The sequence below is a fragment of the Prionailurus viverrinus genome, chromosome B4 (genome assembly GCF_022837055.1).
Source record: "Prionailurus viverrinus isolate Anna chromosome B4, UM_Priviv_1.0, whole genome shotgun sequence".
NCBI lineage: Eukaryota > Metazoa > Chordata > Mammalia > Carnivora > Felidae > Prionailurus > Prionailurus viverrinus.
The window spans coordinates 122437971-122454728 of record NC_062567.1 but is presented as its reverse complement, the minus strand read 5'-3'; the positions used below and the strand labels follow the sequence as shown (position 1 = coordinate 122454728).

Sequence of the window (16758 nt, the reverse complement as noted above, 5' to 3'; positions counted from 1 at the left end):
CGGATTCTCCAAGGCCTGGTTGCGCAGGAGGGCGGGAGGCTGCTCACCATGATACGAAATGGGGTCCCTACAATCTGCCACCTCCTCAGCCAACTGCCCCATCTCACTCAGTCTGTGTCTAGTTAGCAGCTCTACTACATTCTAGTGTTCCTCCTAATTTGTTCCTTCTTGTCTGACACAAGTTGAAGGGTGAAAGAAAAAACTAAACTTGTTAAATTTTATTTAAATTATGATGAAACTGAACAAAAAGTTACTCCAGAATGAAATGTAAAAACTATGTAAATTTCTATTCAGATTTACAAATGATGCATGTAGGCTGTACTTAAAAAAAAAAAAAAAAAAAAAAAAAAAAGACATTTCTAGGTCTAAATTATTTTCCAAAAGGAAAAGGAAGCTGGAATTCTGACCAGATAAAATGGGACATTAGTGTCTATTAAAGAAAGATTTACTGGTCTTTCCAAATTTAAGCCACTCACTGACCTTTTTCTTTCTTTTCTTGGTTTTCTTCAGCTGCAGTCTTGTCTGCTCTGAAGAAAATTCTTGCACTGCTCAGTGAGAAATAGAGCAATTCAAATTCCTGAGTAAATAAAAACATGTAAAGTAAAAGCTGAAAATATTACTAAAAAACTGTGGAAATCATAAATACAGAAACTGCATTTAGTAATCCATCCATTTTTAATATCTGAATCAAATGGCTTCCAAATGCCATTCCTTTTAAAATATACCTATTACCACTATTCATCCTGTTTAAATGGAGGTTTCTATAGGATTTGTTTTCAGATATCAAGAATGGGTATCATAAATATCAAAGCAGATTTGACTACTACTCTCCTCTACCTGTAGATACACATCCAGTCGCTTCTGAGTGAGATTCATGGTTTGTAGCAGTTTTTCATCTTGACTAGTTGACTGCACATTCTGTTGCTTAGCAACTGCTCTTATCTCCTTCAGGTACTTCTCTCTAACAGACTGGAACCAATGAAGTGAGTCAAATTCCTGGTACTGATCCAAAAGCTTCAAAATGTAAGCGACACCTGCAGTCATTAGCAAAACCAAAGCCAAATTACAATGAGTACAGAAGTTGTATTCTACTCCTTTAAAAAAAAAAAAAAAAGTGAAAGTATATACAACTAAAAATAAGACAATCAAGAAAAAAAGAAACAACATGGCCATGAAAATCACTTACAGGTAACATGCTGAGGGTTGGGGAAAAACTTCTGCTGCTATTTGACAGCAACTGAGGAAGCTACAGGGGAACTCAACACAAAATGCTAAAAACTCTTAAAGCCACCACCCCAACAAAGTCTAAACATTACATCTAATGAAACTAAGCGATTAGCAATACCAGGTGGGCGTGAATGATAGTTACACTTGATGGAAGATAAGTATTATTAATCAGATGACCCAGTTAAAAAATAAAGAGTAAACACTGCTCATGAAAAACAAATCTACAAAGAGCACACAGATCTATTAAGCAAATGTTTCTTAAAATCCATGGTAATAATGAACATAAAATTAATGGAAAAACAATTGCATTAAGCTTACCCATGGCAAAGCCATCATCAGTGAAAGCAGCTCCAATTTTGTTTTTTTTATTCAATTTCTCCTTGCAGCTAATGGAATGCTCTACAAAGTTGAGGGTCTAAAAAGATATAACATATTAGAGAAACAACTGGGCTAAAATATCTTCAGAATTTAGTTCATAAAGGAGACATTTCAAAAATTATAAATAGGAACCCTTCTAGATTCCTGTCCTTTTGATTTGAGACATCTTCCTCCTATAAATAGTCCCCTGGTGAGATCACAATCTGTACAAGTATCTTTTAACGGCTCTTCTTTCCAAGTCCTCTAACTACAAGCCCTCCTTTGATCACCACTTACCCTAACCACAGTGCCTTGTATATGGTTCATTACAAAATATTATGAACATTTTGCAGATGAGAACACTGAAGCCTAGAGGCTGAGTAACTTGTCCAAAGTCACACTCTAAGTGAAAGCTGGAATCAGAAAAGTAGGCCTGCTTTATTTACTTCAAAGCATAAGTGCTCTTATGTGTGGTAGTCCTTGCTTCTGCCCAATTCATTCTAAAACACTATTTCTTATCAGATTCTAGGTTAAAGAATGAGTCATCTGGAGAAATGAATTCCCCCCAAAAAGGCTTTTCTAAAAACTCAGCTCTTACAAAATACCTTGTCATTTATTCAATAAAGATTTACTGAAACTTCTATCAGGTATTAAGTAACTACGATAAAAAAATGAATACCATCAAAAAGTCCACACTCTAGAGCAGCACTCTCAGCAATGACAGAAATATCGTATATCTGTACTAACCAATACAGTAAGCCACTAGCCACATACGGCCACTGAGAACTTGAAATGTGGCTCACAAAACTGAGGAACTAGATTTTTTATCATATAAAATTTTAATTAACTTAAATTTAAGCAGCCACTTGTGGCTATATACGGATAGCACAGTTATAGAAGGGTAGAGACCTGTAAAAATAATTGTGATACATGTGAAAAGTACTATAACAGCCTATTTTGTTGGAAACAATATCAACTTTCACTTTTATGCGTGTAAAACTCACTTGGCAATCAATCACATATTAGTGAAATCTTTACAAATGGTTAAATCTTTTTTTGATATCTCACTTATGTTTGTCTTCTTTCTGGAATTCAATGATAAACTCAAGCATACACAGAGTGTCCTACACTTCGTGTCCTTCTGTCCTAGAATTCTGACAGTTGCCCTGCACAACTCCACTCTTCCTTAAACTCCCGGACCGCTGTTCACCATGTCTGCAGTATGCTGTCCTTCAAGTTCAAGACACATGGTAAGAAGTCACCCTAAGTTAACTACACTGTTACAGAGTATAAGACAAATCTGCCTCCAGTCTGACACTGTCTTAAGATGAAAAGATAGTATTTATCAGATGAATATGGACACTTCTGCTACATCACAGTTATGACATATAATTATGATAGAGCATTAACAATAAACATATTAAAAAAAGTGTAAGAGAACATTTACGAAGAAAAGGTGTCTACAAACTATCTGCTGCTTTCAAAGGATAATAATAGTAATGTGTAAGAGGGTATGTGTTAACAAGTCAGGCAGCAATATGAAAATTTATTACTCTCCAAGTTAGATGTAACCAAAAGGTTACATTTGTTTAGTGATATTTAGATTTTAGACTTACCCATTTACAATTTTAAAAAAAGTTTTATTATAGAAATCTTTAGGGAAACGTAACTCTTATTGCTAGTATAAGCCTCTCTAATCTCTTAACTCCATTTTCCGCACTGCAACCACTGTTTGTATAATGTGATTTTGGATAACTTGAGCTACTTTTTGGTTGCAACTATATAGAATTAGAGCAGTGGACACTCTGTATACTATGAGGAAGCACTAAAAATTTAGTCTAGATGTTAGTATTTACTACTGAATACAGAAGTTGTCCTTAAACAGTAATACTTTCAAGAGATGTGTTAGAAATAACTTCATATTGTAACAGTTAAAGTTGGTCTACATTAATCACTTACAATATTATGGTATAATTCAGCCCGAAGATTATATGATACATATATAATGATGTACACTCAATTTAAAGTTTATTTTGAGACAGAGAGAGCACGAGTTGGGGAGGAGTAGAGAGGGAGGATCCCAAGCAGCCTCCATGCTATCAGCACAGAGCCTGACATGGGCTTGAACTCACAAACCATGAGATCATTACCTAAGCCGAAATCAAGAGTTGGACACTTAACCGACTGAGCCACCCAGGCGCCTGATGTACACTCACTTTAAATCACACTAGGATTTTTCTAGCAGTTAGAAACAAATAAAAATCTATCTGAACATAACTAGTTAAGTAAAATTCCTAGGCCATATTCACAGAGATTACATTTAAGTTTTTTCTATAACCAGAAAGTAATATAGTCTATGTGCATTTCCTGCTGTAAAGAAAATGGACATATTAACTTTAAAAAAATCATTTTGGGTATAAAATACTCACCAGAGGGGGAACAATGATATAGAAATTTCGAAGATGTATATTCTTTGGCCTTCGAAATTCTGGAGCAAAAACATCTACAAGCATTTTGAAATACTCTGTGCCTTCGGCAGAATTTCGCGTGTGATCACTGAGGACTGAATCCAAATGCCTAAAATACAAAAAAATATTTACCTGGTTCCTTTCTTAAAAGAATGTGTGGCTCTTTCTTTCTTTTTTTTTTTTTAATCTGAGAGCAAGCAGGGAAGGGACAGAGGGAAGGGGAAAGAGAGAATCCTAGGCAGGCTCTGCACTGCCAGCACAGACCCCGACGTGGGGCTCAAACCCTCGAACCAGGAGATCATGACCTGAGCCAAAACCAAGAGTAGGACGCTTAACCGACTGAGCCATCCAGATGCCGCACGAAGGTCCGGCTTTTTAAATCCAACTCTCATCAGTTTCAATGAGAGTACTCAAAAGTATAAAACGTTAGAAGACGTTTCTAATTTCTAAGTCAATTTCCTTGGAGTTCAGAATAAACTTATTTTCTTATGGACAAAAGCTGATCCCAACTGTTTCATAAACTTATTCCCTAAAATAAAATATGCAGAGCATCTTCAAACTTAAAATAACAGTTTTATATTTCTTCTTCCCACAATAAGCCCTGTAGAATTCCATTTCATTGTAAATAAACTCCTCTTTTTAACTCTCTTCACTAATGCTTCTTCTATTTTTTTTTTTTTTTTTTGGACATTTTATTTTTTTTTTTAATTTTTATTTTTTTTAATATATGAAATTTATTGTCAAATTGGTTTCCATACAACACCCAGTGCTCATCCCAAAAGGTGCCCTCCTCAATACCCATCACCCACCCTCTCCTCCCTCCCCCCCCCCCCCCCCCCCATCAACCCTCAGTTTGTTCTCAGTTTTTAAGAGTCTCTTATGCTTTGGCTCTCTCCCACTCTAACCTCTTTTTTTTTTTTTCCCTTCCCCTCCCCCATGGGTTCCTGTTAAGTTTCTCAGGATCCACATAAGAGTGAAACCATATGGTATCTGTCTTTCTCTGTATGGCTTATTTCACTTAGCATCACACTCTCCAGTTCCATCCACGTTGCTACAAAAGGCCATATTTCATTTTTTCTCATTGCCACGTAGTATTCCATTGTGTATATAAACCACAATTTCTTTATCCATTCATCAGTTGATGGACATTTAGGCTCTTTCCATAATTTGGCTATTGTTGAGAGTGCTGCTATGAACATTGGGGTACAAGTGCCCCTATGCATCAGTACTCCTGTATCCCTTGGATAAATTCCTAGCAGTGCTATTGCTGGGTCATAGGGTAGGTCTATTTTTAATTTTCTGAGGAACCTCCACACTGCTTTCCAGAGCGGCTGCACCAATTTGCATTCCCACCAACAGTGCAAGAGGGTTCCCGTTTCTCCACATCCTCTCCAGCATCTATAGTCTCCCGATTTGTTCATTTTGGCCACTCTGACCGGCGTGAGGTGATACCTGAGTGTGGTTTTGATTTGTATTTCCCTGATAAGGAGCGACGCTGAACATCTTTTCATGTGTCTGTTGGCCATCCGGATGTCTTCTTTAGAGAAGTGTCTATTCATGTTTTCTGCCCATTTCTTCACTGGGTTATTTGTTTTTCGGGTGTGGAGTTTGGTGAGCTCTTTATAGATTTTGGATACTAGCCCTTTGTCCGATAGGTCATTTGCAAATATCTTTTCCCATTCCGTTGGATGCCTTTTAGTTTTGTTGGTTGTTTCCTTTGCTGTGCAGAAGCTTTTTATCTTCATAAGGTCCCAGTAATTCACTTTTGCTTTTAATTCCCTTGCCTTTGGGGATGTGTCGAGTAAGAGATTGCTACGGCTGAGGTCAGAGAGGTCTTTTCCTGCTTTCTCCTCTAAGGTTTTGATGGTTTCCTGTCTCACATTCAGGTCCTTTATCCATTTTGAGTTTATTTTTGTGAATGGTGTGAGAAAGTGGTCTAGTTTCAACCTTCTGCATGTTGCTGTCCAGTTCTCCCAGCACCATTTGTTAAAGAGACTGTCTTTTTTCCATTGGATGTTCTTTCCTGCTTTGTCAAAGATGAGTTGGCCATATGTTTGTGGGTCTAGTTCTGGGGTTTCTATTCTATTCCATTGGTCTATGTGTCTGTTTTTGTGCCAACTAATGCTTCTTCTATACCTCCCTACCTCAACTGGAACCTGGCTCCTCCTCAAGAACTTAGCTTCCCACTCAACATTTGGAAACATTAGCTGCTTTTTCTCCTTCATCCCTCATTTACATCTACCACCCCATTTTTTGTTAACTTTTTAAAATGTTTTATTTATTTTTGAGAGAGAGAGAGAGAGAGAGAGAGAGACCGAGTGCAAGTGAGGAAGGGACAGAGAGAGAGGAGGAGACACAGAATCCGAAGCAGACTCCAGGCTCTGAGCTGTCAGCAGAGCCTGACATGGGACTTGAACCCAGGAACCATGAGATCATGACTTGAGCTGAAATCAGACGCTTAACTGACTGAGACACCCAGGCGCCCCACAACTACCATCACTTTCAAATTATTATGCCCCCACCACTAAAGGTAGAAACCTCTCCTTTGAGACTTTCATGATCCCACTATATCCAACTACCCAGCTACTCCTTCCTGATATCAGGCATCTACTAACCTTTTAACCCATTGCCCTACCTTTATTATCTTAGGACTATGATACATGTTTTAGTTCTCCATCATCCTGGAAGACTCCATTGCCCATTTAGATAACTGGTTCATTATCACAATCCCACAACTCCTTGACTTCACCTGCCATGAACTTTCCTTCACTTGATGTCAGTCATCCACTCCTTTGCATAAATCTGAACTTGCTATTAGCAGACAGCTTTACCCTAGAGATCTTAAAAGATAATATCCCACCTCTCTGACCTTAAACTGCTTCAAAAATATTTTTAAAAGATCATCAATATTTAAATGGAGGATATCACTTAATAAGAGACAACAGCCTCATTTTCTTCTTTGACATACAAGCCAAAAATTAGTAATTTCAGGGCAAATGACTTTAAATATATTAACTGTACATGGCTCCTTTAATTTGGCAAAGAACTAAGCTATCCTATAATAGACTATTTCAAAGCAAATCTTGTGTTGGGGCCTTATTCTCATAAATATGCACACACTTTTTTTTTCATTAAAAAAAATTCAAGCCTGTTGAAAAGTTAAAACATAGTATAATGAACACCTATTTACTCTTCACCATGTAACATTTGCCACATTTGTTTTTTCTGGAAACATTTAAAGTTACAGATTTCTTGTCACTCGGCCCACAAGTGCTTTAATATGAATCTATTAAAAGCCAAGAAATTTTCCTACAAAGCCACAATATATCACTACACCCCAAAATAAAATACAGTATTATCTAATATACACATGTTCTAATTTCCCTAATTATCCCCCAAATGTTCTGTATAGCCCCCCTTTTCCCTTATCTAGGATATGATTAAGGAATACCCACTGCATTTGGTTGTCAGGTCTCTTTAGTTTCCTAATCTAGAATAGTCTCATTGCCTTTTTTGTCCTTCATGCCATTTTTTAAGAGTCCAGGCCAGGTGTTTCACGGAATGCCTCAAACTTTGAATGTGTCAGATGATGTCTCAGAATCTCCCTTAAAATAAATCCAGAGTAAACCTTTCTGGCAAGAATACAACATAGGTACTTGCTGTTACATTGCATGACAAGATCCCATAATGTCAGTGTGTCCTGTGAACTGGTGATGCTATGTTTGATCACTGAGTTAAGGTGGAATACATCAACCTCTCCCTCATAGACATAGTTTCCCCCTTTGTAGTAATTGAGCAATTTGTGGGATAATCTTCTGATAGTAAATGAATACTCTGCTCTCCAAAACCATTTTTATTGATGATTTTTGTCTGATTTCAAGCATTTACTGTGGTGATTGCAAAACAGTGATTTCTCCCTACATTTTCTCATCTATATCTATCAGCTGGCATTCTTCTGTAAAAAGGAACCTTCCCTCTACTCCTCCAATCTTTCTTATCATCAGTAGGATTCATGGTTTCTTTTTTTACTTAATATATCTTAATGTTCTTAATGTATCTTAATGTTCTTTTTTTACTTAACTGATTTCTACCATGATTCTTTTTGAGACTCAAATTGTGTCCACTTTGTCCAGGGGTGCCCCTTCATGTCTGAGTCAATAAACTGTTATAATTAGATAATTATTATATAATATTTTATTAATAAAATCTGTAGTTTTCTAAAGAATTTAATAATTCTGCATGCCTCTCTCAAGTTTTCAATTATGTTCAAAAATCACCACTTACTCAAGTCTGTACATCTGCACTGTCCAATAACATAGCCATCAGCTATCTTATTTGCCTAATTTAAATAAAATAAAAATTTAAATTCAGTTCCTCAGCCCATTAGCCCTATTCCAAGTGTTCAACAGCTTCATGTGGTAGTGGCGACTGTACTGGACAATGCTGGCCTAGATTACACGAAATAAAGGACAGGTGTTCTAGAATAGTGCTGGCAAACAAATATAAAAATAGTTAAAAGAGAGATGAAGTGAATTTTACCAATGAGATATTTGGCATTTTTTAGACTAAATCCTCAAAGTTACTTATATACTTTGTACTTTAGCACATTTCAATTTGGACTAGTCACATTTCATATGCTCAACAGCCACAAGTGGCTACTATATTAGATAGCGTGTTCTAGAAGATAACTTTTTAGTGAAGTTGGAAAAATCTCAGAATACTGCAGTCTTAAAAAAATTGAATCTCATAAACTGAGACCATAACTTATATAATAAAAACACAAAAACATAAGTTTATATATTACCTTCTAATCTCCCCTTTAAAATGTTTTTATATAAACATATACTTTTTAAAATCTCCAAATTTAGATTATTCCAAAATTAGATTTTAACCTTGTTTTTTAATGTTTATCAATTTATTTGAGAAAGAGAGAGAGGAGAGAAAGAGAGAGAGAGAATCCCAAGCAGGCTCTGCACTGCCAGTGCGGAGCCCAATCGGAGACTGAATCCCATGAACCATGAGATCATGACCTGAGCCGAGATCAAGAGTCGGACATTTAACCGACTAAGCCACCCAGGTGCCCCTACCTTGCTGCTCTCAACGTTTCTTCTGCAAGACCTTCTTCTTTTACTAGTTCTTCAAAGTTTACAATATCTTCAAGATCAGGTACAAATCTAAGAATTTGGAAAATAATTTTTATTAAGTTAAATAGGAGTAATTGACAGAGATATGAAAGGCTACTTTAAGACTCCAAATTTTTCAACTATATTATCTGGAAAGAATTTTGTATTTGTTATATTACTAATATAACCAATTTAGTTCTAAAACTGACCTTTAGATTTGAATAATTAAATTTAATCCTTAAAATCATGTAATCTTTAGAACCATTCACAAAGTGTACTGATAACTATATCTTCAAGAGAAAAAAATTTTTCAAAGGTCTGCTATAATCTTAAAATTCAAGAAGAAAAAAATATAACCAGAACTAATGGTCTTCTTCCATATTTATCTCAAAATATATCAATAAGAAAAAAAACTTCTCTGCAATACCACCTACAATAAATTTAAATGACATAAAATTTTTAAATAGCGTAAGACAAAAATGTTTGCATTCATACCTAATGGCATTGCTGCTGCAATGAAGGCCACCAGATCTTATCATTCGTATATAGCCCATAGCATTACCTTAAAAATGACACACAGACACAAATCAGATATTTATTCAAGTAAGTCTAAACTCTAACAATCAGGAATACAGTCACATATAGCAATTACAGGGTTTCTATTCCTAAGTACTAAAAGATTCTTCTCTCTTTTACTTTAATTCTTACTCCATAAAAGTGAAACTTACATATTTGTGCACTTAAAATATAAATATACCTGCTTATACACAGCTATATTAAATATCTTAAAAATAAATGTGACTGGCATTTGATAAACTAAATTCACTAAATGCTGACTACATGTTTAAAAACAAACATTTTAAAGTTACTATGTCAATAATTTCTTCATTCTCACACTGAGTGCTTGCCAGACCAACCCCTCCCCACCAATACAGCTGGAAGTGATACCAAGAGGTCTTTACTTGATGCCCCCAAATTACATCTCCAACCTGGACTACTCCTTCAGGCTTTTTTAGTCAATGCCTACACCTACAAGACTAAGAATTTTTAATTTAATGTTTAAGTCAAACTCAAGATCTTCACCCTATTATATTTCCTATCTCAGAAACTGACATTTCCATCCTTCCAACTGCTCAGGCAAAATGTCCTGAAGTCATCCCTGACTCCTTTCTTTCTTCCATACTTCATATCTAATCAATGGGCAAATTATAATGGCCCCACCTTCAGAATGTAGCCACAATCCCACCATTTTTCACGTCCACAGCTATGATCCTCTTCCAAACCACCACATCTCTTGCCTACACCTCTGCAATATGCAAAGACCTCCTGCTCCCCAATCTTCTACCGTCAGCATCCTGCTCCCCAATCTTCTTCCACCATGAGCATCCTGCTCCCCAATCTTCTATCTACTTCCACCGTCAGCATTCTGCTCCCTGATCTTTTATCTACATAGCAGCAGTGCTGGTGGTTCTTTTCAAAGTAGGTGGGTACATATCCTTCCTTTTCTAGAAACCCTACAATGGCTTTCCATCTCAATAAAACCCAAATCTCTTATGTGGTCAACAAAGCCCTGTGTGATCGTGCCCTTGCTGCTGTTCTGATATCCTGCCCTACCACTCAGGACTCTACTAACTCCTCCATTCCAGCCCCTAGGTCCCCAAAATGCCAGACAGACCCAGGGCTTTGGCACTTCCAGTGGCCTCGCTCTGGTATGCTCCTTCCCTGAATACACACATGACTTATTCCCCAATGTCATTTAGGTCCCTGCTCCTTAGAGTTTTCCCTGACCATCACTGAATACCATTGGCCAGAACCATTACACCTTCTTAGCCAGCACTTAACAGTGACATATTCTGTGTCTTTGTGTCTCCCCCAACTGGCATGCAAGATCCATGGCACAGCTTCTGTTCTCACTGCTCCACCCCTACACATAGTAGGAATTCAATAATACAGTTGACCCTTGAACATGGATCTAGGGGTGCCGGACCCCCCAAGACCCCCACAGTTGAAAATCTGTGTATAACTTTTAACTACTTACAGCCTACAGTTAATCAGAGGCCTTAACCAGTGACAAAGTCAATTAACACACTTTTTGTATGTTATGTGTATTGTATATTGCATTCTTACAATATAGTAAGCTAGAGAAAAGAAAATGTTATTAAGAAAAGATAAAAACAGAGAGGGAGGCAAACCATAAGAGACTCTTAAATACAGAGAACAAACTGAGGGTTGCTGGGAGGGCGTGGGTTATATGTGATGGGCATTAAGGAGGGCAGTTTTGGGGATGAGCACTGGGTGTCATATGTAGGAGATGAATCACTGTGTTCCACTCCTGAAGCCAAGACTACACTGCATGTTAACATAAATTTAAATTAAAAAAAAAATCATAAGGAAGAGAAAACACAATTACAGTACTACAATAGTATGAAAACATATACATATAAGCAGACTTGCACAATTCAAACACGTATTGTTCAACAGTCATCTATGTATTGCTAAACTGAATTGAAATGAGTTGGGAGAAAGGACAAAAAGGTAAAATTATTTCACAATCATTACAATACATTCTTTACATACACTATCTCATCTGATGTTTTTAAAAACTCTCAAAATAGGTATCACTGAATCTATTTTTAGGGCTATCCCAAGATGAGAGATGATGTTAAAATGTTTCCCTAATATGTGTCTTACAAATATAAAATATCTAGTTTCATTGTTTTCCTACAATTAGCAGACCAATATCCAGCAGATCAAAATGTGCTATTGAGAGGCAAGTACAGAGCAACAGTTAAGAGGAACTCTCTGAAGCCAGATTTCTTGGGTTCAATGGACTTTGCCACTTTTTAGCTAGAAGATCTAGGTCAAGTTATAAACTTTGTATCTCTGTCTCCTCATCTGTTAAATTAAGCTCTACAGGGTAAAGATTTTGTTTAGTGCCCTATATATCATCAGCACCTAGAAACATTTGTTGCCCTCAGTAAATACCTGCAGAATTAATAAACAGCAATACTCATAACATTGTGAGTTTTATAGGAGTTAGAACACACAAAGCACTCAGCAAAGCCTTGGCACACACATGTTCAATAAATGTTAGTGGTGGTACTGATTATTTCAGCAGGCAAGTAATTAGACAAAAGGACTTTTCCTTTTGCTCCCAACTCTGAGATTTCTTACTCCTTTTCCCAATATATTTAACAGACTCAAAAACACATTACTATGTTTATATGGAGATAAAGAATTTGTATTTTCTAAGAAGAGAGTAAAGAATAAAATTTTGGAACAAAGTGAAAAGGATAATATTCATCAAATGCTGAATGCCTCCTGGCGGCAAGTGAGGTGACATGATTTTATGTGTTAGGGGGAGAATGTGTATGGGGGAAGATGACTGGCACAGTCATCTTCAATAATTTAAGGACTATTTCATAGGACAAAATTATACTTTAAAAAATATTAAAACATTAAATAAATAATAGTGCAAGCAGTATTCACATGTGGGGAAGAAGAACTCTGATACATAATCAGAGTATGAATAAATGAAGTTGCGAATAAATGAAGTTTTAGGCAGTGCTGCTTTAGAAAAACAGCTCTAAGTCTGAGGTCCCTGGACTCTGACCTTAAGCACCTTAACTCTGGTATAACATGTGGAACTGTATGTGTAGTATATGGGCACTATTCTGGGGAAAACCAATTCAGAGTTTTCATCAGATTCTCAAAAAGGGCTAAGATCTACTGCTCCAGAAGCTTACGGTCTAATGACATCAAATGTCTCTATGAGGAAACTACTTGTGGGACAAATCTCCTTATTAAATTGCTTAAAGTAAGAAAAAAAATGACAAATGTAAAATTCTAAGTTCTTATAGAAATGTCTAATATGCAGGGGTGCCTGGGTGGCTCGGTCAGTTAAGCATCCGACTTCGGCTAAGGTCATGACCTTGAGGTCTGTGAGTTCAAACCCCACGTAGGGCTCTGTGCTGACAGCTCAGGGCCTGGAGCTTCAGATTCTGTGTCTCCCTCTCTCTCTCTCTCCCCTCCCCTGCTCGTGTTCTCTCTCAAAAAAAATAAACATAATTAATTTATAAAACTTAAGCTAGTGTTCAGTGACTTTACTCCAGAACTAAATCCTTATAACACCTTTCCCACTAGTAAATTTAAAGCCCCTTGAGAACAAAGGCTATTTGTATTCTCAGCATCTAGAAGAGTATTTGGTATAACAGATTCTTAGTAAATGTTTCATAAATGAATGAACGAATCTCAGGAAGCATAAGTTTACCAAAGTGTAGTCAATGAGAATTTACTGTTTAGTGTCTACAATTGTGAGGAATACAGAATACCTCTGGACTTCAGCCAAAAAACCAGTTTAAGTCCTAGCAATACTATTTATTTGTCTGAGTTTTTCTTTTTTCATCTTTAAAATAATGATTACCTGCCTCCTGCACAGGCATTTTGTGGAAAGCTTAAATAAGTATACAGTTTTGTTAATCTACAATTATTTTTAGTATATGTGCTGCCGAAGCGAGCACTACAATTATTTTTAAATGTAGTTCTTGCTTTTAAATATAATGTAACACGTTTTGGGAAACTAGTTCTACCTATAAGGCAGGACAACTCAAGAAATTATATACAAATGTGAAATAACAGAAAATTGTAACATTTAATATTTCAACCTTAACCAAACTTATTTGTAAGTAATGTAACTTATTTACTTATGTTACTAATTAACTTTTCACATAAATTATTTTATGCCTCTGCATTAAGGCTATAACTTCAGGGAGCCCATTTTAAAAGCCCAGAACAGTGCCATGAACAGAGTAAGTACCTAATAAATAGTTACAATCTGACTAATATGAGCATATTTGAGACGAGGTAAATATAGTTTTAATTGAATTGAAGAGGTTTTATTGAATTTCTTTTAGTCCACAGTCCCACAGTCTATCAATTATTTCTGTACCAACAGTGTAATCATACTTCAAAATCTTTTGGTAAGAAAATGACTCAGTGGAATAAAGTTGATCTCAGGCACTCACGTATTAAATTGTTTATTTGTATGAGATATTCAAGGAGATAGCTATTTGGAATTTGTACTTTATTTCCCAACTCTTTTATAATAACTTACCAATCTGGCTGATGAGTTGCCTGAACTGATCAAGGTAGCTTTGTCCCTCTGGGGTAATTCCAAGTTTTCTGATGCCTCGATTAAATTTTTCTGCTCTTTCAAAAGGATACTAAAGAGATAATTTAAAGACTACCTTTATTAACAAAACCCCTAAAGCATAAAATGCCTACAAAATCAACCACACTAATACCATTTTCCTTTCTAATTTTGTATTTCCACTGTGCTTAAAAAAAAAAATCACTTAAATCTAATGACAAAATTTATAGCACAAAAGCTACCAATGTTTAAGGTCAATACAAATTAAATTTCTTTTTGTCACTAGCTAAGGAAAATAATTATTAAAGCCACCAAACTTCAGTTTTCCATCACCATTATTAGTCTCCCAACATCCAACTACTCTATCAATAGATAAAAGGAGGGGCGCCTGGGTGGCGCAGTCGGTTAAGCGTCCGACATCAGCCAGGTCATGATCTCGCGGTCCGTGAGTTCGAGCCCCGCGTCAGGCTCTGGGCTGATGGCTCGGAGCCTGGAGCCTGTTTCCGATTCTGTGTCTCCCTCTCTCTCTGCCCCTCCCCCGTTCATGCTCTGCCTCTGTCTGTCCCAAAAATAAATTAAAAATGTTGAAAAAAAAATAGATAAAAGGAACCAATTCCTCCTAGAAACACTTCTTCAGTGTCGTGCAGCCAAGTTCCTGTGGCAAAATAGGTATTGCATATATAAACACACTCCTTCCCAAATAACATACATCAGCTGAGCCAAAATTTCTAATTGCCATCACTAATAAAAAATGATTTTTCAAGTCTTAGCTAATTAAAAGAGAAAATTACTCATTTTATATTAACAAATGGAAATAATTCTCATAAACAATGATCACTTCTCTGAATACTAGTAATTTGTTCCAATAAAAAGGAGTTAATATAATTCTCTACTTATAACTATAATCTATAATTTTATTCAGTTATTTTACTAGGAAATAGTATTTTACTGCTCTGACATTGATGAAAACCACCACCTAGAATACTAGACGGTTGAAATTAGGTGATGCTAAAGAGCAATTAAAATAGTTCTATGTGTGGCAAATCAAATATAAAACCCATATAAAAACCATGCTAGGACATGGCTACAAGCCTCTTACATTTCTCTTCATTATTGGAAAACTCAGTGCAGGGGTGAAGGGAAAACAGTATTCTTATAATACAGGGAATAACAGTTGGTGTGGTATTTTTAGAACTTGTGGCAACGTATATCAGAACTTTAAATATTCATATTCTGTGCCCTAGAAATTTCTCTTCAAGCAATTCATCTTTCAGAAATAATGTCCCAATACACAGAAATAAATGTGTAAGGATGTTCCCTGTAGCACTGTACATAACACTAAAAAAAATCAGAAAAATCTAAATATCTGTCAGTAGGAGAAGGTTAAATAAGTTATGGTATATACATCTTTACTGTCAACTGTTAAAAAGAATGAGGTAGATCTATTATATGTACAGACTTGTGATAAGCATACTGTAAAATAATCTCTGTAGTATTACTCCCTTTTTGTTAGGGAAAAAAAAGCAATACGTGTATATGCAAACAAATATGTTTATCACACAGACATCTAAAAGCATCATATCACAACGTTAACAGCAACTGCCTGCAGAGAATGAAACTGGGAGGAAAGAGAAATGAGTGAGGTCATTTAGTTTATGCACTCTATATTGTTTAAATATTTCAAAATAAGCATGTTTCTCTTCTGCATTATTTTAAAATAAATAAAGAAAAGTAACACCTGGCCACATGGATCCTTACACTTTAGCCTACGAGTAAGAAACTATAAGGGAAAATACAAGAAACTTGGAGGCCAGATCTAGAAGACACTATTGTGAAAAATAACAAAAAAACCAAAATCCCATTACAGAGCTTCATAATGAACTTCAGCATAAACATCTCCTATACACTCAACAGCCAAATCAAACTACCTTGAAAAGAATACAAAAATAAAAAATACCTTATGATCATTTTGGTCCTTGACTTCCCTGAAAAACCGAATATCTTTTATCAATCTGGATTTGATATGTTCATCATACATAAACTGGCTGAATATGTAGAACTTCTTTTTCAAAAACTGGTAGGTGAAATTAACCTATAAAATTAAAATACAAAAAATTGGGAGAAGTTAATATAAAAACTAATGTCAAATCAATGTGACTGAATAACAATCAACTATAAGCTCTAAGTGAGATTTCATAAAGTCTAATATTTTACAAAGCCTAATTCACACTGAAAATACTTAAATAAATGAAGCTTTTTTATTGCCCAAGTTTACAGAACTTTCTATAAGCTTCCCTTAAATATTTTAACTACCTATAAAAGGGGGAAAAAAAAGAAATACAAGGAAAATAACCTCATAACAGAACTAAGAGTTATAGTGAGAATAAAAAATACAAATTCAACACTCTAGCTTTTATGGCATAAACCACAATCA

The 16758-nt window shown here is 35.8% G+C and overlaps 1 protein-coding gene across 4 annotated transcripts in view; it reads right to left on the bottom strand.

The window, feature by feature from the left end:
- WASHC4 (WASH complex subunit 4) overlaps positions 1–16758 on the bottom strand; it is a 62188-nt gene that overhangs the window by 3716 nt on the left and 41714 nt on the right. For 3 of the 4 annotated variants that reach the window (XR_007153998.1, XM_047866934.1, XM_047866935.1), the window contains 8 exons: positions 16282–16416; positions 14289–14397; positions 9671–9737; positions 9140–9226; positions 4014–4161; positions 1546–1642; positions 838–1034; positions 481–577 (listed from right to left, as the gene is read on the bottom strand). Coding sequence is in view for 3 of the 4 variants with exons in the window: in XM_047866934.1 (XP_047722890.1) it covers positions 481–577; positions 838–1034; positions 1546–1642; positions 4014–4161; positions 9140–9226; positions 9671–9737; positions 14289–14397; positions 16282–16416 (937 nt within the window). In the remaining variant the exon portion in view is untranslated. The remainder of the gene's footprint in view (positions 1–480; positions 578–837; positions 1035–1545; positions 1643–4013; positions 4162–9139; positions 9227–9670; positions 9738–14288; positions 14398–16281; positions 16417–16758) is intronic. The other variant, XM_047866936.1, reaches the window with a different exon arrangement.